Genomic DNA, 25,149 nt, shown 5'->3' with positions numbered 1-25,149 from the left:
ATAACAGGGTATCATCCCATGGCTAATTCTCTTCCCTGCCGTCGTTGGGTGGTTTGCTGTGCTAGGGATCGAAGGAAAGAGCAGTCCCTGTGTTCCGCAGGCACCTTGCACCACCATGAAAGAGCCAAGGACACTTTCTCACTAAGTACATATTTCTCCATTTATAGAACTACTTACTGCTTTGCTAACATTTCACTTTGGTTCATACTGGTTTACATGACCCAGGATGGTGACATCACCATGGCCAAACACTGTTCCTGCAGCCTATGGACACTCTTTTCCTCACTACTCCTAAAAAAGACAGCATTCAAAGGGCAGTGTCTTTGTATTGACTTCAGGGCAGTCAGGATTTTGCTGTATGTCTTCACTGAGGTTAGTTTTTATAAATATAGTATTAATTGCACTATTAGATGTATTCTGTAAATATTAAAAGTCACTACTGAAATATGTTTCTTCTTTTCTCATATTAATTTTCACATGACTATTCTCATGATACTGCATTAATATAAAATCTTTTGCAATTATTACATTACTTAGGATGAATATCATGAGCAGGTAGAGGGCTGAGAGCCCATGCATGGCCAAGGACTAACACACAGTTTGACCACTGACCTGCAGATGAATTTGAACACAATTCTGAAATTAATACTACAAATACAAGCCAATAAGAACAGCTCAGATTAAGATACCTAGAAAATAAATAAATTAATCAAACAAAATTCTCATAACTTAGAACTAATTCTAGTAAGCAATTCCCTTACCTCAGATGAAGAGACCGTTTGGTCCACTCTTTACATTCTGCCTGCAGACTCTGGGTTTGAGAACTCACTTTTCCTTCAAACAACATTTCATCCACATCCCAGAATGACTGATGCACTCTTTGTGTATTAGCGTTGTCAAATTCCTACAAATTATAAGACTATATTTAGGAAATACATTTAAAATGATAACCATATCAAATATACAACCTTTTAATATTTTTAATTATAATAATAATAATTATTATTATTATTATGAGTCACTGGAGATACAGTTGAGTTAACAAATGACCTAGTTACTAATTTGGTTTTCTTTACTGCTAAAGCAGCTGTCCTGCACTGGAAAAAAGTAACTTTTCGATTACAAGTCATGTGCTATATGACAATTCAAAAACTTAGTTTTCTGTAAAACAGTTTAATCTTTCATCAATAAATTAAATAAAAAGTACTATTAATAAAAAATTCTGTGACATACATCATCCCTCCAAGAGTAAATTGAGCTTCTTTCAGTGGACAAACCAGTAGTATAGCTTTGTATTTCAGACCAAGAATTATTCAAGTCTGTTGGTGTTATAGGACTGCTAGAAGACAGTGACGAAACAGTTTCACTGTGGAAAGAAACAAAATAATCAAATATATTTTACACAAACATACTAAAAGTAATATTGCACATATTCATACCATATATACGGTAGTGATGTATGCCAGTGTGTGACACACGTGACTTTCAGAACATGCTGTGAAATCCATCTGTTAGCTAAGGGTGATGAGATGGGTATTGGTTTTTAGGCTGAGTGGGATGGGTGTATGCTGCAATCATACCTATCACCCAAAGGCTGATAGGTAGGGCCCTATCAAATTCACAGTCCATTTTGGTCACATTCACAGTCATAGGAATTTAAAAATTGCTAATTTCATGATTTCAGCTATTTAAATCTAAAATTTCATGGTGGTGTAATTTTAGGGGTCCTGACCCAAAAAGGATTTTGGGGGGGAGGGTTTGCGGTACTGCTGCCCTTACTTTTGCATTGCTGCTGGTGGCAGCGCTGCCTTCAGAGCTGGGCAGCTGGACAGCGATAGCTGCTAGCCACGAGCCCAGCTCTGGAGGCAGAACCGCCTCCCGCAGCAGTGCAGAAGGAAGGATGGCATGGTATGGTATTGCCACCTTTCCTTCCACGCTGCTGCTGTAGAACTGGCCCCTCAGTCAGCAGCTGCTGCTCTTCAGCCACACAGCTCCGAAGGCAACCCAGAATTAAGGGGGGAAATACCGTGAGCACCCTAAAATAACCCTGTGACACCCCAACTCCCTTTTGGATAAGGACCCCCAATTTGAGAAACTGTGGTCTCCCCCTGTGAAATCTGCACAGGATAGGGTAAAAGCACACACAAGACCAGATTTCACAGGGGGAGACCAGATTTCACGGTTTTTTGAATTTGGTAGGGCCCTACTGATAGGTTAACTTTTCTACCATATTACACTGCTGGGTGATTATCATTTTAACTATTACCAGGACACCCAGAACATGTGTATAGGCATTTACTTTACACATGCGCCCATGTATATGCATACATCCTAAATATGTGAAAGGTGCTGAAAGAATGTGTCCCCTTCTTCACAGTAAAGTCAGTGCAGCCAAAACTGTACAAGTTATAGACAAGTAAATCTTTCAAAATCTATTAGAAACTGCATTATTTCTTATAGTAAAGTGTTTAAAATTATAAAAGTTTCAATTAGTATTGCTTTATTATATTTACTGCTATGTATTATATTTTACTCATACAGAGAGTGGGCTTATGATGGCTTGGGCCCTTTGAGGTGTCACCTGATGTGCTGCGGTGCCAGAGTCAGTCTATTCTGCCAGCCTGGGTCCCCTTTACCTGGCCTTGCTGGGCTAGGCTCACAAGCCTCTTCCAGGCAAGCACACAGGCAGGGCCACACCCAGCTGCATAGAGAGACAGAGAGCCGCTCTGGTGCCCACTCCCTTTAAGGGGTACAAACCCAAAGGTTTTATGAAATTCGCCCCATCCCTCAATGTGGAGGGAGATATGCACAACTTCTTGCCCAACCCCCAGTTAGCAATTACATAAACTGGGTTATATTAAGCAAGAAATAAGTTTATTAACTACAAAAGGTGAATTTTAAGTGAATATAAGAGATAACAAACAGAACAAAGCAGATTACTGACCAAACAAAACAAAGTACACAAGCTAAGCTCAATATACTTAAGAAACGTTACAAAATGTAAATTCTCACACTAAATGTTATTTTAGGCAGGTTGCAAAGTTTCTGTGGTTCAGATTTCCAGTTATATTTCCTTTTCAGACTGGACTCCGTATCAGTCTGGACTCCCCCTTGCCTTCCCTTCAGGTGGCTTTAGCAGTCTTTCTTCTTGGGCAGATAGGCCATGAAGAGGAGGAGTCTCGTTTGCCTTCCTCCCCACCCTTAAATAGGATTTACATAAGGCAGGAATCCTTTGTTTCCCAAATTGACTCCCCTTCCCTTCCAATGGAAAGTTACAAGAAGTCCCAGGTAATGTTTAGTATCAGGTGACAAGACCAGCTGACTCTGTAGTGTTACAGTGTCCATAAGTCAGTGGCAGTATGGATTGTTCCCAGGAAGGCCAAGCCTTTTCACAATCCACTGTCCTCGTTGATGGGTCATCAGCCCTGTCTGGCTTTTCTATTGTCGTACCTGAAGTGTTAGCAGAGGGCGTCACTCAAAGTAGCATAGTTGAAATACAGATACACAGTCAACATTCCTAACTTCAGATACAGAAATGATACAGGCATACAGATTGAATAATCACATTCAGTAAATCATAACCTTTCCAATGACACCTTACAAGACCCCATCTTGCATAAAATATATCTCAGTTATGTCATATTCATATCATAAGCATATTTTCATAAAGAATATGCAGTGAAACATCACAGAGCCCATTGCAAACTTTCAGTTATGGGTTTTTAGTTTGTCAGGAGACTTTTAAATGGCTATACTCTGGATCCTCCAACACTGGAATGCAGTGAAGATCCAGGCAGTCATCTTTGCAGACCAGCCAACTTCTAGGCAGTGGTAGCTGGAGTGAGGCCTCTTTAAAGTTAGCTGATCTACAAAAACAGTTAGCTTTTTCTTCACTGAACTCTGAAGTTTCAACCTGGACTCTCCATGCTGGCTGGTGCCTGTTCATTTTGCTCTGAGGTTGTGGAGCCCAAGAGCATAGTTCAAACCCAGAGATATTTTACAGGAGATCTGATTAACGAGAACTTGGGTAAATTAGGGTTATTTGTATTTTATGCAGTACAGAGCCTGTGTGTTTCTGTTCCTAGATTAAATGCTTTGAGATACAATAATAATAGTTTTATTAAAAAAATAAGAATGTGGGATTATGTTACTCAGCAAGTGGGGGCAGAGGTGCGGAAAGGAAAAATAAACTCTGAGATGCAAAGAATCATAGTTGTACAAAATATTAAGTACATTGGAGAAAATGCAGACCATAGGTAAATGTGATCAGCCTGAAATGCAGAGAAGACAAACTTTGAGTTAAGCAGACTAATACATAAAAAGGTGAATTTACTTGCTATCTCAGCTAGTTAAACTGCTGCTTCCCTTGCATGGCATAATGTTTATTTGGAAAGTTGAAGTCCTCACTTAACACCTGTTATCCATGAAAATGACCTGGAAATGACCAATGAAATCCAAGAGGTAATCTGAAAATAATCACTAGAATTAAGAGATGATGTTTCTTGATCCATTACTCCTGCTGGAAAAACTTACTGAAAAATGATTGATGACATTCATTTTAACTATGTTAGAGAAGGTACTTTAGTGAAAAGAAACTGCACTACATTTGTGTAAAAGCATAGTATTAAATGTAGCCACTTTTTTTCCAAAATAATAAAGCAACCTGTTAATTATCCAGATTTGCTGTAGACACATTGTAATATTTAGTTATAATGGATTATATTATCATACTTAGCCCAATGTTCTATTATTAATAAGTACTATTTCAGAAGTTAATGCATACCAGGTAAAATTGTCAATGGCGTCCTGCACATTTCTCATAAAAATTGCTGGAAGATCTCCACTCTTCCCTGGGAAACAATGATCTGTAGATCCTTTGGACAGCCCCTTTCTGAAAACACCACAAGAAAATAGTATTTATTCTACAGTCTGTACATAATCATAACTCATGTCTCACAATCAAAAACAAAGGGTAGAAACTAACTACTGGTACAGCAGTCTACTGTATAGCCAAATGACAAGAGCGGATCTGATTTAAAAGAGGTCCAGAGCAAATGATTTTCACACTGGAATTGATAATGTAAATTCCAGTCACAAGTGAAAGAAGAGAACTCTGGATTCCTGTACAACACTCGAGAATGTGCACTTATGGTGAGAGTGGTAGTACAGCGCTGTAAGACAGAATGAATTTACTCCCAAACTGGCAAATAAGAAGGCTTCTGCCTAGGAACTAGTACTATAATCAGGGATCGGAGAGGAGATCCTACAAACCTTTTGCACACAGTCATCAGAGTCAATGGGATTATTCGTTTAAAGGACTGGAGGACTGGGTGCCAAGGTAGCAACGAAAAAAGAAAATAAATTAGCTTTGCATTTAGTCCATTTATAGGGGGAAAAAACAGTATTATTTTTCATCTTCCTGCAACCTGTTTTTCTTTATGGACTCAAACAATATATTTGCAGGATCTGGACCGACGACTGTACGATTGCAGAATAAAGCCTCTCTCACCACTAGACAGGAACATTGGCTGAAAAGTATCTGATCAATGAATTCAGAACAATTACTTGAATTTCCGCCTCGGCCAACTCCTTAAAAGTGTTAATTACAAAAATGTTTGCTCAAACAATTTTAAAATATAGTAAGTCAATTTACAAGAGCTTTCCTGAGGAAAAAAAAACGGAGTGTACTTTTAATGGAATTAAAGGCTTATTTTCAGAGTGGTATTAATCTGTACAGAAATCTACATGTTTATTCTTCAAACATTTCTTTACCCTGTATTTTGCAGTTCAGAAACCACAGGAAAAACACTCATGTAGTATTCCCTCCCGGCACCAGAGGTACTTCAAAAGTACAAAACAGTAATTGTTCACACAGTACTTAGTTAAATAAATGTTGTTGTTCAATCATTAACCTGCAGCTGGTTTCACCACCTGTAAAGTCTGCAGGAAAAGAAGTTACAAATATGCTACTAAGTGGAATAGGGCCTTTTCAGAGTCTTTAAACAGTCAACTTAACATTTTCATTAGGAAATCTGAGATGCTAGTTAAATATCAAGATACGTGCACATATCAAAATTTTCCATGAGCTGCTAAAGCACCATTACTTCAGTTCTGAAGAAATGTGGATCATTTGCATTAGGGAATAGGCCATAAAATTTTTCATTACTCTGCCCTTTCCAATGTAACAAATGTAAGTACTGATCTTCTGACTCATTTTGATTGCTTCTTATAAAATGTAGTTCAATGTCACCACCCTCAATAACTTAAAAAGTCTATAAACCTTAAAGTACATACTTTAAAATACACAGATGAGGAAAACTCTACCATTGCTTTATTGCTATTTCTACTACAATATCTTACTGTGGAGAGAAAAGTTAGTATTTTTTAACTTGAGTAGTTGTTAGTTTACAATCCTAAAAGGCTATAATCTAACTCAGTTGTGCAATTATTAAACTCATCCATTTAGAACATACAACACTGAAAACTCCCATATAATAGCTCTAAGAGTACCCTGACAATCATTAGACTTATGACAATCACCCAGCGACCTTACTGCTAATATACAAATAACATTACTCTGCCAACTAGCACCTTAAATAGTCAAATTCATGAAACAATTTACCTCAGCCAGCAGACAATAAAACGAGAAATACTCCAGAAAAGCATCTCACTCTTAGATCACACACAGTAATATAACCAAAAACCCTATCCAACACAATACTAATTTTTTTCCAATATTGCCATGATAATATAATCTCAGATAACATTTTAATTTTTGATACTTAGTTTTAGTTAAATTTGAACACACAATTTCTATTGAATATAGTATTGTTAAATCATTATATATCAGTTTATGAAGTATAAATATTTATTCAGAACACATACAATATTTTGCACAGACACAGGAGAGGGTTCTATTTGAATAGGAGAAGCTATTTGAATGGTAGCTTGATGGGACAGCTGTGTTCTATTTTGATGCAGATACTTCTTAGGCATTTTTCTTAGATAATAAAAATAAATGAGCTAAATAAATATATACAAATAACTAAACTCTGATATTTATTAGGATCTGCTGTGATGTTTTCATGAGCTCCCCAACATAAATTATTCCCTAAGCTCCTAACTCTAACACTGCATGTAATACTACAAAATAGCTTTCTTTAGAGAAATCATCTTGCTCAGAAAAAAACTGGAAAGAAATCTCTTTAGGAGAAATACATGCATTTGTAAACACAATATATAGACTCAATCCTGCAACCTTTTCTGAGATAAATAATTACTTACTTAAGTAATACCCATGTAAAGATTGTATGATCAGCCATACTATTTTCCAATTTGTTTTAGCGTTGACTGGGATTGAATGCAATCCATAAAGCTACTGTCTATGGTTATGAGAAGAGTTCTGTGAAGAATGACATGAGCACTGATTTCAATTGTACATATTTGTTTATTTCTAAAAAACAAAGGTCAAATACAGCATTAAGTCACTACTCAGACATCAAAATTATCATTACATACCTGTACATTCTTATTTAATCCTGCATCTATTATGCACCTTTGACTGCCTCAGCCGCACTCTGCCCTCTACTCCATCTCCCCAGCGAATTCTAAAATTCCAAACTTCTGAACAGCTTCAAAACAGACACCATTACTTTAATTAAATCCACTGGCCACAGAAATGTTTCCTTTTTTTTTCTTCCCAGATTTGAAACTCACACCTTACACGCCTATGATTAAAATAACCTGAGGCCCCAGTTGGACAACAGTCAGTCTACAATGGTGATGGTATTCATGGTCAGGTATCTTGTGCCTCCTGAATGCTAGAAAAAGAATCTCATACTTTTCAAAAGCAGACAATCCAAAAGATGCTGAGATACTGAACTGGAAATCATGACATCTGTATTAATAAACAAAATCTATTTGTACAGAATTTTTAATGTAAGAGATTTTCTCGCTCCCTCAGAGGTCTGTGTGAGTTGTTCTCCTGGCACTGGGAGAGCCTGGAGCTACAGGCTGAGGTATGAAAAAGTAACAATAAAAAAAATGTAAGTGCTCTAAAACAGGCTTTTTGGCCAGGAAAAACACTTGGTGGTATGGTATAAAGGTTTTACCGGTGATCCTCTGGAATGACTTATAGTTAGTAATACAGTCATGCCAAATTTACACCAATACATCTTGCTGCCACTCCACCCCATCATGTATTTTATATACACCATTCACGTACCCTATTCATAATAAGCTGTACACACTATCCATATTTGCATACGTGTCCACACACTCCATATTCTCACACACACTGGACACGTGTAACACAGCCCCGCACACGCACTGCCCCCGAGAATTCTGACCTCCGCCTGCACACGCGCGGAGACTGAGGCTGGTGTCTCTGCAGGGAGGGAGGCCCGAGGAGCGCGCGCAGCGCAGCCCCCCCTGTTTTCCAGCCTTACCCTATGACCACCAGCTCTGGATCTGGGGCACGCCGCGGCGGGTCGGAAGTCACGGGCGGGGGGCAGGGGCGCCGCACCCCGCTAGCCACGCGCATGAAAGGCGCAGAGAAGAGCGGCGCCCGGGCTCGCAGCAGCCCAGCAGGATCTCTGCCCCTCCTGGCGTCCCCAGCGCGGACGCGGCTGCAAGCAGCGCCCCCCTGTCATGTCTCATTGTGACCCTCCATCTCCCGTCGGGAGAGAGGCCAGGGCGGGTGGGGAAGGGGTCTGCGGGGTCGGGCTGCTCCGGAGCCGCTGCAGCTTCACCCTCCGCTCGCTGCGGGCTCTGAGCGCCCCTTCGCGCCGGCCGCAGGTGGCGGGGCGCGGAATTCCGCAACAGCTGCAGTAAGCCGGGCGGGCGGCTCCTGTCCAGGGCGCGGCTCGCCCCGGGCAGATACTGTGGCTCGCGGGCCCACGCGCCAGGAAACCCCACTCTAGCCAGCCTCCTCCATTGCCCGAGCAACCCTCCCCACATCCAAGTGACCGACCCATCCAGCTGCCAGACCCTGCCCTCCTTTCTCATCCCTAGGGAGAGCCTTGACCACTACCCCTTCACCCCCCCACCTCACACCCGCCCCTTCCTTCCTACCAATTATTCCCCTCCTTCCAGGACCAAGAGCCTTAATGCCCTAATGCCAATGCCCCCTAAACCCAACAAAGCCCTAGCCATCCCCCAGGCCTGCTGAAGTAATTTGTAATTTGGGGGTGCTGAGAGCCATTGAACCAAACTGTTAACCCTCTATATAATGGAAACCACTTCAAACCAGGCGGTGCTGAAGCTCCCCCAGTTCCAGAACCTATGCCACCCCCCACCTTTGTGTTAGCCAATAAGAAAAGCCATTTTCACCATCCTAACACACACCTGCCAAGTCCTTCCACCCCACATGACATCAGAATAGGTTCCCATCCACAAGGGGGGGGGGAAGTAGGGAGGAGTTTTAAGGAGACCAGTGACTCACAGAAACCTGTGCAGGTCAAGTCCATTATCTCCCTTCTGCCCCTTCTTCACAGGATTTTCAGAGCATGACTGCTGCTGGACTGCTCACGGGGGTCCAGATTCTGCCAGCATTGAGTAGCACTTTACTGCCCTCCTAACCCTACTGAAATGACAGGATTACTCACAAAGAAAAGTACTACTCACTGAATACTAGTGGTTGAATCTGGCCCACCTTATTTGGATGGGAGAAATGCAAAAATAAAACAAAAAGCAACAGAGGTAGGAACAATTGCTACCAGAAACAGTGGTTAAAAATATTCCTGTTCTGGAAATAGTACCAGGCATAGGGTTGGAATGAGCTACAGCATCAGTCCAGGCAACAAGAATGTATGCACACCCTTGATGCACAGTAAACCATAGATATATGGAGAAAAGAAGATAATTAGTGTCACTCTGGGGAATGATGGTGATTCCTCCTTTGTCCAGGTGTTAGAATTTTTATTTCAAAAGCACCATTTAATAAAGAAATTCCAAGGGAGATTTCCACCAATTGACTTTAAATGAAGGTTTATTTCAGAAATGAGTTTCTAATGCAGTTTATTTACTACAAAATTCCTGTGCTTGCCCATGGTCCTGGCAGGTGTAGCCTATTGAGTATTTCCTAAATGTACCATTTAAAAATTTCTCTGTACCTAATGATATGCCTTATTAAATAATTCCACACACTCCCACTCCTACCCTCATTTCCCCAGCTGTTTCTGAAACAATTCTTTTATGCTTGGTTTGATGCAAGAGAAAGGCGAAACACCAGGTAACAACTACATCAGGCCTCGGCTTTCCTTTGCAGGGGTTAATGAATTTGGGAAAACAAGTCAATCCAGAGCAAAGAGTTGGCTAGCAGCCTCTCCCTCAAAATCCTGCTGTGGGGGTAGGAGGAGGGCCATCTCAGATAAACTGGTATGGGTTAATTTTCCCCTCCACTATCCCGGTTTAAAGTATAGCTAATCTTCATGCTACGGGCAATTGGGGAATGTGTGTGACTGCATATTTACTCCAGAGCACTTCCCACTGCTGCCAGTGTACAGGTTCCAACAAAACATGTACATCTCAGATAAATACTGTAAATCTCTCCATAAACAAATACTACCAGGAAAGGGAGAGGTCTCAGGGGAGTTAAAATAAACTGCTAAAATAGGAGGAATATATAACAATTTGCTAAGCTATATTAAAATAATATTTAAATCTTGAAAATGTAATATTTAGATTATAGGGTTTTTTATTTTGGTTTGTTTTAAAAGGAATGAAAAGGAAAGTATGCAGAAATATTTCTAATGTTTACAAATACAGCTATCCTCACAGATAAGATTGAAAAACATTTACTTTACACATTCTTCTGAACCACTACAACACTAAATAATAACAAACACATTACACAATCCAGACAATAAGCACAAAGAGCATTGCAACATAATTTTAATTGTAAGCCACTATGAATAAAGACACTAACAAATGCAACTTATGAACTGCACACTGTATATCTGAGTATAAATGAGAAATATTTGCTTTGTTCTAAACTATAATGTAGTTTTATAGTGCCACTAGGTGGCTATTTTGTTTATCAGAGTGTTACACTAACACCACAATACAGCAGCCCTTATGGACAAGTCACTTCAGTTATAAGACCCTAATTTACAGGTCCTTATGACAGTCTTGAAAAAAAAACAAAACCTAAGGCTGACATTTTTCATATTTGGTCACAGTCTAGTGATGAATTTTATGAGGAAAATTTGACAAAAATTCCATTTGGTTGCCTGAGATACTGGGGACAGGGGGATTTTCACCAGGTAAAACTCATTATTTTTAACTCTACTTGGATATCACAAATACTGAGGGGAATCGGGGAAGCTGAATCAGATGGATCACAAAGGGAGGAACCACTAAAGCCATAATTCCAATGTGGAGCTCCACTAGTGGTAGCAATTGTGAAAGCTGCAATTAGGACATGGTTACCATGGTATCTTAAAACACTTATGAAATGGACTAGGAAGAGGACAGGATTGTGGCTAAAAGAGAGCCAAATTTTCATCCCCTACATGGAGTTCAAGTAAATGGGTTTTGCACAGGAGACTTATACAGTGGCTTGGAGGACAAAAATCCCCTCACCCAAAGAGGAAGGCAGGGCATGAAGCATCTGCACAGGTTGAGGTGCAGTGAATTTCCTAAGGAGGGATGAGATGTTAAATACAGTATCATTCAGTGGTCTATTAAGGGCTACACCCTGCTCTAAACAAGGAAAAAGAGAGAGAGAGAGAGAGAATGCATGGCTCTTGAGGCCTCTACAGAGTGTGCTGGGCCCTTCTCATTGCTTCCTAGCCACTCACCAGGCAGCATCTCTTTCATGACCCGTACTGTCAAGAGTTTCTACCAATCCCTCCAAGTGGAAGGAGTTTGGTGTGGAAGTCAATGCAGACTGAAGCATCATTAACTCCTGTCTCAATATCCTTCACTGTTGGAGTAGAGTGTTCTGCATAGAGTGATTGCTTCCCCCCAGCTCCATCCTCAGCATGTATCCTGAATACTAGCTGAAGCCCAGCTGTACGGAGCTGGTGCAGAGCGCCTTTTGCTGGCTCAGAGAAAATGAAGAGTGCATTGTGTGTAGACTCCACTGTACCCATGGGCTTAGAACCCCTCCATGTTCTTTTTTACTCTGTTTTGTTTCAACACCTTGACGTAGAGGAAAATATAGGGCCTCAAATCAGAGAGCAGAAGCATATGGTAGTGCATAATACCAAAGAAGTTGCACAGAGGGTGCTGAAGTACTCATGGAAGAATTTTTGGACAGGAGAGAATACTGGGCTCTCTATAGGAAGGGTGCAAGAAAGCACCAGAGGTTTATATAAAAGAGTACAGAACTGCTGTGTTTTACATAGGGTATTTTAGATTATAAACTCCTGAAGGCAGGGACTGTCTCCTTTTGTGTTTGTACAATGCCTAGCCCAATGGAGTCCTGGTCTATGACTGATCCTTCTAGGTGCTACAAATGCAATACAATAATATCTATGAAATAGGTCTGGGAACACATAAGGGAACACTTTAGGGGAATGTGGGAATATCTCAAAAATTTCTAAAATGTGTCAGCAACCTTTGAGAAGTGGTGTGCCAAGTCTTCATTAATTTAAGGTTTCGCGTGCCAGTAAAAGGTTTTGCATGCCAGACCGGCAGTGCAGGCAGCAGACGAAACCCCAGACCAGCAGTGGATGGGGTTCCAGCCGCCAGCCCCGCTCAGCCCGGGTCTGGGCTGTTGGCCCCACTCAGCCTGCTGCCGTCTGGGTTCCATCCATCTAGGCCGGCAGTGGGCTGAGAGGGGCTGGGACCCTGGTTGGCAGCAGCGTGCCACTAAAAATCAGCCCGCATGCTGCAGGTTGTTGACCCCTGCTCTAAAAGGAGGTTTGTGAGCATAATAGGAATCTTAGGAAATGGACATATTCAGGAAAATACTGAGGAGCATCTACAAAGCTGGAGCACTTAAATTAAGTATTAAACAGGAGGGGTGCAGAAGAGGTATTCACAGGGGATGTTGAATTACACGAGGGAACTCTGAAAATGTGGCTGAAGTGCACAGGAAGGCTTCTAAATGGTGTGCAAAAAGCATCAAGAATTTAAAAAGAAATAGAGGAACAAAGGGTATCTCTATAAGAGAGGTGTGGTAAAAGTTTCTAGGGGAGCACTTCAAGGTCTCTAACCAGGAAAACAGACTACTGAAATTTTCAAATGAATTAACAGAAGTGTATGGCTGTGATAAAGAATTGGGGTCATTAGAGGAAGGGGACAAAAAGGACTTGGAACTTCTACAGTGAGCATATATGGAAGTGTATGGGTGATCTCCAAGAGAAATGGATACTCAGAGCAAAGGAAAGTAAACAAAGGAGCACAACATTTTTAAAATTAGGGTTGTTGGATATACAGGAACTACAGTGCTTCAAGCAATCTTTAGAGTAGTAACAAAGCACATTGGAGAGAAAAAGGGTGTGGCAACATGAGGTCTTTACAGGTGAATTCAAGAGCACACTGACTGTCCTTAAAGGGCAAGGCAACTTTGTCTCTTTCTTCCTTTTCTGACCCATTTCTCCCTTCCATTACAGCATACTAAGCCACAGAAGAAAATTAACAATCAACACGAATTTTCCCAATACAGTCTTGAGCAATATTTTCCCAAAAGCACTGTAGTAGTAATAAATTAAACTAGTAGTGTAAATTAAACTAGTTTTGACTAATCATCTTCAAGCTGCTGCTGCAAGCACATCTGAGGAAATAATACTCTGCAGGAGGACAAATACAATGTTGCTGATGGGAGAATCCTGTGGAAATAACTATTAGTGTGTGTGGGGAATGTGATGGGGAGGGAAACTGCAGATGCGGCAAATGTAGGATAACTGCAATATCATATCTTGTTTAAACTCCTGTATCCTCAGAGACTATACTATAATAGATGTTAGATAACTGACTATGCTACAAAATGAAACGCTAAGAAAAAATCAGTGGCAAGCTTCCATGCCTGAAATGACAACTGCAGTCACCTCAACTTCCTTTTTTTCCTCCTCTCAAGTTATATCTTGTGCCTTAAAATATGCATTTTATAGTGGTTTGCAAAGATCTAAAGAAAATATATTTCTAGAAGGAAGATTGTAAATTACAACTCTGTTACATCAAGAAATATTTAGTGACTCTAATATGATTTATTGCAGGCTGTAACATACATGCTCTAGTTTGCCAAAGGCAATAAAACCCAAAGAGGAAGTTCAAGATATGGAGAATTACAGATGGAAAAGGGAAGTGAAAAAAGGCTGTCTATAAAGCTACTATGTGAAAACTTAAAGAAAAGAAAGAAAGAAAGAAAGAAAGAACGAACAAACTGCAGATGCTAATTCCTTTTATTTCTCTGAAGCCATGCAGTTTGTTGAATGGCCATTTTACCACATTTATTAACAAAGAACAGTATGACCTAGATTGCATGTGGTAACAAACAGTTCAACAAAGCTTCCTTTAAAAGGGGGGGCATATTGCACAAAATCACTATCATCACTCCAAAAAATAATGCAAATGGGAATGCCACTTGAATTTACAGTCCCAACAGAGATACAAAACCTTCACAACTGTATTTAAAACTTAAGTTAGGCTCAGTACATTATAATTTACACAATAAATATTTGCAGTGCAATACAAGGGGACAAAAGAGTCCCTCCCCTGAAAAACTTGCTACCTAAGTTAAGAAGAAATTGACCAGCACAGGTACACATACATAAAATCATAGAAGTGTAAAACTGGAAGGGACCTCAGTAGGTCATCTAATCCAGTCCCTTACACTCAAGGCAGAACTACATAATAACTTGACCATTCTTGATAGGTGTTTGTCTAATCTGTTCTTAAAAACACGCAAGTATGGAGATTCCACAACCTCTCTAGGCAATTTGTTCCAGTGCTCAACAACCCTGACAGTTAGGAAGTTTTTCCTAATGTCCAACCTAACCCTCCCTTGCTACAATTTAAGCCCATTGCTTCTTGTCCTATCTTTAGAGGTTAAAGAGAACAATATTTCACCCTCCTCCTTGTAACAACCTTTTATGCACTTGAAAACTATTGTAATGTTCCCTCTCAGTCTTCTCTTCTCCAGACTAAACAAACCCAATTTTTTCAATCTTGCCTCATAGGTCATGTTTTCTAGACTTTTAATAATTTTTGTTGTTCTCCTCTGGACTTTCTCCAATTTGTCCACATCTTTCCTGAAATGTGGCACCCAGAACTGGACACAATACTGGAGTTGAGGCAATATCGGTATGGAGAAGAGTGGAAGAACTACTTCTCGTGTCTTGCATACAACACTCCTGCTAATAAATCCCAGAATTATGTTTGCTTTTTTTGCAACTGTGTTACACTGTTGACTCATATTTAGCTTGTGATTCACTATAATCCTCAGACTGCTTTCCTCTGTACTTCTTCCTAGGCAGTGAGGGGAAGGTGAGAGAACAGGAAGAGAGAATGAGAGTGATCACAGTAAGATCACATTATTACTATTTTAGGGATTAATGCATATAGCATTGAGAGTTTCATGATTCCTCTTCAATGACACTACTTAGCAGGGAAAACTAAGGTTTATAGATCTCACACTATGTGAGGGACTTGACAGAGTGGAGAGATGGCAGAGAGGGTCAAGAAAGGAGTTCCAGACTTAGGAGTCACATAAAAGAAAGTGAGGACAAGAACATGTGAGGAAGAAATGAAAGAGGTTATTAAAACTGTGGCTTAAGCTGAATGAAGAGGTGAGGGGAAGAGTGAAGAGAATGGGGAGGAGCATCAAAATAAACGCAAACGGAGAGAGATGCAAAAGCTAAGACTATGTCTATGCTACAGACTTCTGCCAGTATAGATATATGTTGATTGGGGCATGAAGAGGTGTGATCACTGACTGATACAGCTATGCTGACAGACATCAGTAGCGTAGATACAGTTATACTGGTAAATCTGTGCTTTTACTGGTGTAGCTTGCTTCACTTGTAGGGGGTGGTTTTACCATACTGGTACAAAGCACATCTTTGCTAATATAGCTGTAGCCATACTAGGAGTTCTTCGTCAGTGTAGTATACCGGTATTCCTAGACCAGTAAAGCGCTGCTAGTGTAGACTTAACTTGAGTTGTGCCTGGCCTTAAAGGAGTTTGAATTTGTTACAAAAAGCAAGAGAAAGCCAGTGAAGAGTGACTGAACATAATAAGAGAGATAGGTCATTTTCCCATCTAATTTTGGACAAACTAAAGAGGAAGAATAATCAGGGAGACCAGAAAGGAGGAAGTACTTTAAATTCAAGAAAAGAGACTGGAATAGATAAGAATGGCTTGAGGTGGACAGCATCACAACAGCAACCATCTTATTTGATTTAGACAATGTGGGGAGGATGATGTAGGGTACCCCACTTCGGCAATACTAAGGGTATGGTCATTGACACTGCCTAAGTCAAAGTTCCCCCAAGCCAATGGTTCATTGGGCTGACACAGTGAAGGCAGGTCAGTTTCATAGTCAACAGTACACAGGGGAGTGACGTGGCCAACATCATGTCTGACTGTAAGGGATCAGGGCATAGGCAGTCTTGCCTAGAAGTCACAGCTGGGCCAACCCACCTGTCAAGGATGGCTACAAGGCAGAAGTCAGCAAGCAGGGATCAGAATAATCACTAGAGACAAGATCAATAAGCAGGAGTCCGGGTCAGAGTCAAGGCGGGGTCAGAGATCAGAGGTAGTTAGGCTGGAATCAGGACGCAAGAAGAAAAGTGAGAGTCAGGCAGGGGTTGGAGACTGGAGATCAGAAAAATAGTGAGGTCTGGAGTCGCAGCAGGCCAGAAATCTGTGTAGTTACCCAGACAACTTCCTGTTGTACCCTCTAGGGTTAAATAGTGAGTATGGGCCAATCAGAGGGTCGTAGGTTGCTGTCACTCTGGACAGTACTTCTGGCAGCACCTAATCTCCATAGTGCCCCTTGGATGTGGCAGTGCATGGTCTCCTGGTGCAACATCACCTGTCCCAGGTTCTGCAGACCTGGGTTCTAGTCACATGGATCAATACATTACACACACACACACACCACTTCCTCTGGGTTGGCCTCAGGCCTGTTTTATCCAGCTGGTCTTGAGGAAACCTTTTCACCAGGTCAGGGCATGACATGGGCAGCAGCAATGCTCTTCAGGATCATAGCCCTCCCAGTCACTGAGATAGTACAGTCTCCCATTCTGCAGTTTAGAGTATGGGATTGTATGGACTATCCTCATGCCCTTGGACCTGGAATGGTGGGGGTGGCTGTTTGGACTGGTCAGGAAAAGGGTCCTCCATGTCAGGCTTCAGGAGGGATACACTGAAAACATGATATGTCTTAAGGGATTGAGGGATCTGCAGTTTGAAGGTTACAGGGTTGATTTGCTGATAAATCCAGAATGGTCCAAGTAACTGGTGGTCTAGCTTGCAGATCAGCCTGTTCATACAAAGATGTTTTGCTGCAAGCCAGATTATTTGGCCCACTGTGAGAGCTGGGCCTTCCTGGCATCAACAGTCCACATACCACTTGTAGTCCTTTTCCTCGATGGTCTTTAAGCTCCTCCTGGATAGGATTAATTCATTGGATCCAGTCAGTGGCTGCTGGGTTTGGGCAGGCTGTCGGCAAAGCTGGGTGGAAGTGAGGGTGGAACCCATAATTTGCAAAAATGAGACTCTGCCCCGTGGAGGCATGGTCAGCATTGTTGTATGAGAACTCAGCATAAGGCAGGGGGGAGAACAGTTATCAGAATGGTAGTTGACAAAGGACGTTAGGTATTGCTCTAGTACTTGATCCACCTTCTCTGTCTGCCCATCTGTCTGAAGGTGTTATGTAGAGGAGGTAAAAGCGCAAATGTTCAGTAATTGGAGCATTTCACGCCAAAAGCATGAGACAAACTGCTGACCTTGGTCCAAGATAATACAGTCCAGAAGGCCATGAAGATGGATTAACATGAACCACCAGCAGTTGAGCCATTGCTTCAGCAAAGGGCAGGGCACCAAAGGAGATTAAAGGCATCATTTTGCTCACTTAGTCCACAATGGTCAAGACTACTATGTGGACATAAGAGTCAGGGAGTTCGTGGAAATCCAGGGTGATCGAGGCCCAGGTTATAGATGAGGAGAATGCCAATGGGCTTAGCGTGGGGTATCTTGGTGTGTGCACCCAGGTCACAAGAATCAACATAATCCCAGACTTCAATTTGTATATGGGGTCACCAGAAGAAATGGAAAGCCATGTGGGAAGTCTTAAGGCAGCAAAAATAGCCCAACAATGGAATGTCATGGCACATATGATGCACTTCTAGCCTGGGATGCCCTGGTGGAATGTAAATACGCACATTGAGTTATATGATTGTATTCCATGTGAATCATTGCATTTTGGTTCTGGCTCTCATTTGTTCAGGCTGTTCCGTCACCTCCTGGGTTTACAGATCATCCCACAAAGCAGATCAGATTAGACCAATAAGGTCTTTGTGTATTGCAACACTAAGGAAATTGCAAGCTTTTAGGAAATAGGGTGCCTCCTCATCCTCTTGGTAGCATTCACCCTTTTGGGATAAGGCATCGTCTTTCCCATTCCTGGCTCCTGTGTGATAGGTAATGATGAAATCAAACCAAGAGAAGAACAATGCCTATCTGAGCGGTCTTTGGTTCAAGGTTCAAGTCTTATGAGGCTAATCAAGGTTATTATGGTCAGAAAAGACTTGCATCAGGTGTCAGATTTCCTTGAGGTGATGGCACCACTCTTCAAAGGCTGATTTAATCGCAAGCAGTTCGTTGTCTAATATTTCGTAATTCCATTCAGCAGAGGTGAGTCTTTGGGAGGAGTTTGAGCAGCAGTACAGCACGTGCTGTAGCCTGCACCTCTGAATGAGCATGGCCTCAATGACAACATTGGATGAATCAGCCTCCACTATGAATGCCTAGGACAGATCCATATGTACTAGATCAGGAGCAGTCATAAAAGTGGGTTGGGCTATTCAAAGGCAAGGCGAGCTTCAGGCATCTAAACAAATTTGATGGCTTTCCAGAGGAGGTTTGTCATGGTGGGTATTTGCCCTGAGAAGCCTGGAATGAACTATCGGTTAAAAATTTACAAAGTCCAGAAAGCTCTGTAACTCCCAGGGGGACCTAGGAACAGCTGCAGATGGCCTCCACCTTTTGCGGGTCCATCTTAATGCCCTCTGGGGAAAGGATATCACCCAAACATTCTGAGGAGGACTGGTCAAAGGTACATTTTTCCAGTTTCACATATAATCTGTGCTTCCGTAGTCTTTTGAGGATGGAACGAACATAGTAACAATGTTGATCAGGGTTCTTTGAAAACACAAGTATGACCCCAAGATAGGTGACTACATACTGGCCCAGAATGAAATGTTGAAAGGTTATGGGAGCATTGGTCAGACTAAATGCCATTACTAAATATTCATAGTGCCCATAGCAGGTTCAAAAGGCCGTCTTCCATTCGTCTCCTGCTCTAAGGTACACTAGGTTGTAAGCCCTCCAGAGATCCAGTTTGGTGAAAATTCAGGAAGACCATACATGATCTAATAATTCTGAGATTAGGGGCAGAGGATACTGGTGTCAGACCATCACGTGGCTTAGGGCCCGACGGTGTACACAGAGGCGTAGCATTCCATCCTTTTTCTTAACAAAAAGGACTGGAGCCCCTGGCAGGGAGGTGGAGTGCCAAGTGAAGCCCTAGGCCAGATTTTCCTGGATGTATGAACAAAGGGCTGCCAGTTCTGGCTCAGACATTGCATAGATCCATCCATAAAGGACCTTCATCACAGGATGCAGGTCTAAGGGCTATTCATAGTCCCAATGCAGATGTAGCATGTCTGCATTTTTCTTGGGAAGCTTAGGAGCAATTCCTTCTGGCTAGCCAATGCCAGAAATCTGTATGGTTGCCCAGACAACTTCTTGGAACACTCTCCAGGGTTAAATAGTGATCATGGGCCAATCAGAGGGCCACAGGGTGCTTTCACTGTGGAACCTGTGTGTGGTATTTCCTGTGGCGCCTAAGCTTCACAGTGTTCCTTGGATGAGGTTCTGCATGGTCTCCCTCTGGTGATGTGGAAACATCTGCCATCCCAGACTCTGCAGACCTAGGTTCTAGTCCCACATATCCTTACGCTTGCCTTTGACTGCCCTAACCCAATGGATCAGGTATTCATTTTGCAACTGGGTGAACTGGAGCTGGCCGTTCAGTGTAATATCAAGAGAGATTTAAACACATGATCTTCAGGCTTCTAGTCAAGCACCTTAACCACTCAGCCACCAACAATTTTGTTTATTTTAAACTTAACTGGGTTTTTATTCCCCCTGACAAGCCTTCTCTCAATAGTGAGGATTTAAGAACCTAGCATAATTCCTGATACATATATAAAATTAAATTCTACATAATAGCATCTGAATAAAGGAGAGATGGAGAACGCAGTCCCTTACGTATGAAATTTAATGTTTTTTAAATGAGTATTTGGCACTTACATCCCAGAGTGATAAGCAGATTAGAAATACATAGACAGAGAAAGAAAAGGGAAAGTTATCTTGCCATTGAACATTTCATGAGTTTTCTCTCTGAGTCTGGATGTCATATCAGGGTTCTAAATGAAGGGAAAACTCAGGAGAAGTGTAATTGCATTTGTAAAAAGATGTTTATTACATTAAATAACAGGAAAGCGCATGGCTGATACCCGATGCCAGTTTTCAAACTGTATGCATACTCAATATGAAGATACTGGGTCAGATTCTCAGCTGGTTTAAGTCAGCACAGCTCTACTGAAGTTAATGCAACTACACCAATTTGCACTAGCAGAAAACTACCTCTGTTTATGTGTAGAATACAGCACTGTATAATACATTTGTTAGTCTCTAAGGTGCCACAAGTACTCCTCGTTATTTTGCTGATACAGACTAACACACTACCACTCCGAAATCTAGCACAGTTATAGTTACAAAACTAGATGGTCACTAGATGTCATTATTGTTCCATAAAAGAGTAACAATATGCACTGACATTTCACTCGAGAAATTCATGGATGTCTTCCATAGTAACATCTACATGGCTAAAAGGAAACTTTAATACGACGGTATTTAACTTGTCACAGAACACTGTGATGAAACTAAAATGCTTGAAATATTTGATTCTCCACTAGAGATGGATCTGCATCCAAACCCAGGATCTGATCCCTCTTCCCACAAAATTTCAGTGGGGGTGGGGTGGGGTAAAAGGGGGAGTCAAAATCTAGATCTGAATTTTGCAGCTTTCAGGCCTATCATGTGCCTCTACTTTATAGCAGGGGGACTAGAGGTCAGTAACACGGAGTGTTATTCTGAGCTCTTTTACTGTCCTGCTATGTAAGTTTGGGAAAGTCACTGACTCTTTCTGTGCTTCACTTTATACACATAATAAATGAGTATATTACTATTACTTGCCTCACAGACTTTTTTTTTATAGAGAGCTTTGAGATCCATGAATGAAATCCGCACTATCAGAAGCTCGTTCACCTGCACATCTACCAACGTGATATATGCCATCATGTGCCAGCAATGCCCCTCTGCCATGTACATTGGCTAAACCGGACAGCCTCTATGCAAAAGAATAAATGGACACAAATCAGATGTCAAGAATTATAACATTCAAAAACCAGTTGGAGAACACTTCAACCTCCCTGATCACTCAATTACAGACCTCAAAGTCGCAATTCTCCAACAAAAAAACTTCAAAAACAAACTCCAACGAGAAACTGCTGAATTGGAATTAATTTGCACACTGGACACCATTAAATTAGGCTTGAATAAAGACTGGGAGTGGATGGGTCATTACGCAAAGTAAAAACTATTTCCCCATGCTAATTTTTCCCCTACTGTTACTCACACCTTCTTGTCAACTGTTGGAAATGAGCCATCCTGATTATCACTACAAAAGTTTTTTTTTCTCCTGCTGATAATTGCCCATCTTAATTGATTACTCTCATTACAGTTGGTATGGTATGGCATTTTTTCATGTTCTCTGTGTATATATATCTTCCTACTGTATTTTCTACTGCATGTATCTGATGAAGTGGGTTTTAGCCCACAAAAGATTATGCTCAAATAAATGTGTTAGTCTCTAAGGTGCCACAAGCACTCCTCGTTCTTTTTGCTGATACAGACCAACACGGCTACTACTCTGAAACTTGTCACTATAAACTTAGTCATCTTGCTGAACAAATGAACCACACGATGTCTTTAACATAAAAGCAATATATACAATCTATCTGAGGAGACTAAATATTGAAAAAAAATCCTTTGACACTAATTTGGAAGAATAAATATTGATACCCAGTTTTTGTTTGTTTGTTTTGGTTTACCCGATTAAAAGTATGTTTGTTATTTCACAGAATCACTTTGCTAAGTGTAATGCTCACTATGAGTAGTCTCAAGGAAGTTAATAAGACTACTCATGGTAATGAGTGGCATACCTGATAGTAAGTGCTTACAGATCACTTCCTCAAGCAGAAGCACTAGGTCTTGGGACCTGTAATGTAAACTTAAGTTCCTTCCTTTCTAGTGCATAACAACAACTAACACATCTGATTTTAGCTTATACTTTTGAACTATTTTTATTGTCTTTTGTTTTATTTTGTCAGTAGTGCACTAGCCTTTCACAATTATGGCCTAATCCTGCATGCCCTCATTCACATTCTATGCAAATAGTATCTGAAACCTTTCTCGCAGCTGAATGACTGCCCAAATTTTGGACATCATCCTGAGGTACTGTACAAGGTTTGAATCTAACATTACCCAAAAATAGAAATTGGGAAACAAAAAACTTGGTAACAAAACTGCCTGAAAGCAAATACTAAACTATAACATGCAATAACCTGAGCATTTGCTGAGTATTAACTCATGCATTTTTTATCTTGACTTGGTGCAAAAAACTTGTATTTCCCAAAGCAACAGGGTCATCTGTCAGATGATGTATTACATACGTTATTTCTTAGACTGAGCTTCTGAAAGCTACTGAGATAAGACATACATACATAGGAGTTCATTTATCTTGGGAGGCAAATCTGACATTTTATCATGTTTTTACATAAATTATTAATTAATGTCAAGAAAATGCCATCATCTTGATTAACTACAATAATAAAGAAAGCTAATTAGTGTTTTGGTAGAGGTGTTTTTTTTCTTTTGGATCTGATAGGAAGCATTTACTGCAGCAGGATCAAGTGTCCCTGGAACTGAAGGGAGAAGGAAAAAAAAAAAAAGGTTGAATAAAATTCTTGGAAATGGTCCATAAGGCTTTTAAAGCACATCAGTAATAAGAATACAATGATAAAATAGAGGGAAAACACAATTACTATTATTTTCTCATACAACGGATTTCTTTTATCAACATAATGATTATATCAAAGTGGTCAGTAAATCTTTTCTCTTTTTCTTAACCCAAAAAGCCTTGATAATACAGCCATCAGAACTATTTGATCTACTGTATATCAGGTACTACTGAGCAGCTAAGATAAGGGTGTATTTTAGAGTTTGCATTGTTTCAAATAAACCTCCACCACTCACAGGAGGTCTGAGCACAGCAGGAGTGCTCAAGCTATGTTTGGAGCAGGCCAGAGGAAGAGTCTGCTCTAACTTGTGCAAGGAGCCAGACTAGCCCCTGGCAGTCAGGGCACAGGAAGGGCCCATACCTTGGTCACTGTACCAGTCTCACCAACAGCACATGGGGTAATTTGGTCCAACATGTGTGCAGCAACAGACCAGATAAAAACTTGGTTTAATCTGGATGGGTGTTCAGAGGTGCAACAGGACAGTCTGTGCCCCAGAGCAACAGCTATCCCAAGACATGCACACAAGGTGAGTATACTCCAACAAATCAATATTTAATGTGTGATGCCTCAGGCATTTGATGTCCCTGACCTTCTTGCAACTCATATAGTACCAAATACCAGACTGAAAACTATCCCCACAGGCATACTACTGTATATTTGCCTATTCTGGGGATTGACACCTTCTTTAAAGGATTTGGGTGCTTTAGAAAGGGCCAATTTCACAAAGCTGAAAACAATTATGAGCCAAATCAGCTAGGGAGGTGGGAGAATTTAGAGAGAAAAATGCAAATAAAATGGTTTATTAGATGCTCAAAAAGCAACAACAAAGAAAGAAGTCTGCACTGTTTAAAAAAACAACCTGGCTTAGAGGGGAAGTGGAGGCAGCTATAAAAAATGAAATATATGTAACAAATGAAGGAAAGTAAAGATAGTAATGAATATAAATCAGAAGCTAGGAATTGCAGAAAATTGGTAAGAGAAACAAAGGACACACAGAAAAAACAATCTATGGCCAGCAGAGTTGAGGATATTAAGAAAGATTTTTTAAGTACATTAGGAACAAAATGAATCCTGAAAATGGTATTGGTCTATTACTAGATGGAAATGGTAGAATTATCAGTAATAATGCAGGAAAGTCAGATGTGTTCAATAAATATTTTGTTGTTCTAAATACAGGGGAAAACAGTGATGTAGTCATATCATATGATGATAAACTCTTCCCATTCCACTACTATCTCAGCTTAGGTGGTCAGTGTGCAACCGCAGCCCCTGGCTTGAAGGGGTTTCCGTCATATACAGGGTTTACAGTTCAGTTCAACGGCTCTCAGCACCCCCCCTGTATATTGTTCCACCCCCCATCTCAGCAGCTACCACATTTGAGATTTTTAAATCAGCAGGTCCAGATAACCTGCATCCAAGTGTTTAAAAACAACTGGCCCCAGAGCTCATTGGACAATTAATGTTGCTTTCCACTAATTCTTGGAACACTGAGAAAGTTCCAGAAGATTGGAAGAAGGCTAATGTTTTGCCAATATTTAAAGAGGGCAATCAGAATAACTTGGGTAACTACAAACCTGTCAGTCTGACATCGATCCCAGGCAAAATGATGGAGTAGGTGATACGGGACTCAATTAATAAAGAATTAAAGGAGGGTAATACAATTAATGCCAATCAACATGGGTTTAAATAGATCCTGTCAAACTTTCTTGATGAGATTACAAGTTTGGTTGATAAAGGCAGTAATGTTGATGTAATATATTTAGACTTCTGTAAGGCATTTGACTTGGTACCATATTATATCTTGATTAAAAAATTAAACAAACGAAAA

General features: G+C 40.8%; 1 protein-coding gene across 7 annotated transcripts in view; it reads right to left on the bottom strand.

The window, feature by feature from the left end:
* FAM149A (family with sequence similarity 149 member A) overlaps positions 1–25,149 on the bottom strand; it is a 70,972-nt gene that overhangs the window by 14,934 nt on the left and 30,889 nt on the right. For 3 of the 7 annotated variants that reach the window (XM_045020052.1, XM_045020053.1, XM_045020058.1), the window contains 3 exons: positions 4,784–4,891; positions 1,234–1,366; positions 762–904 (listed from right to left, as the gene is read on the bottom strand). In XM_045020052.1, coding sequence (XP_044875987.1) covers positions 762–904; positions 1,234–1,366; positions 4,784–4,891 — 384 coding nt within the window. Of the gene's footprint in view, positions 1–761; positions 905–1,233; positions 1,367–4,783; positions 4,892–7,518; positions 7,632–8,447; positions 8,817–9,345; positions 9,422–25,149 lie in introns of those variants that run through there. The other 4 variants (XM_045020056.1, XM_045020055.1, XM_045020054.1 and 1 more) reach the window with 4 other exon arrangements.

This window comes from Mauremys mutica, chromosome 5 (assembly GCF_020497125.1).
Source record: "Mauremys mutica isolate MM-2020 ecotype Southern chromosome 5, ASM2049712v1, whole genome shotgun sequence".
Taxonomy (NCBI): domain Eukaryota; kingdom Metazoa; phylum Chordata; order Testudines; family Geoemydidae; genus Mauremys; species Mauremys mutica.
The sequence above is the reverse complement of the archived record's forward strand: the minus strand, read 5'-3'. Positions and strand labels throughout refer to the sequence as shown.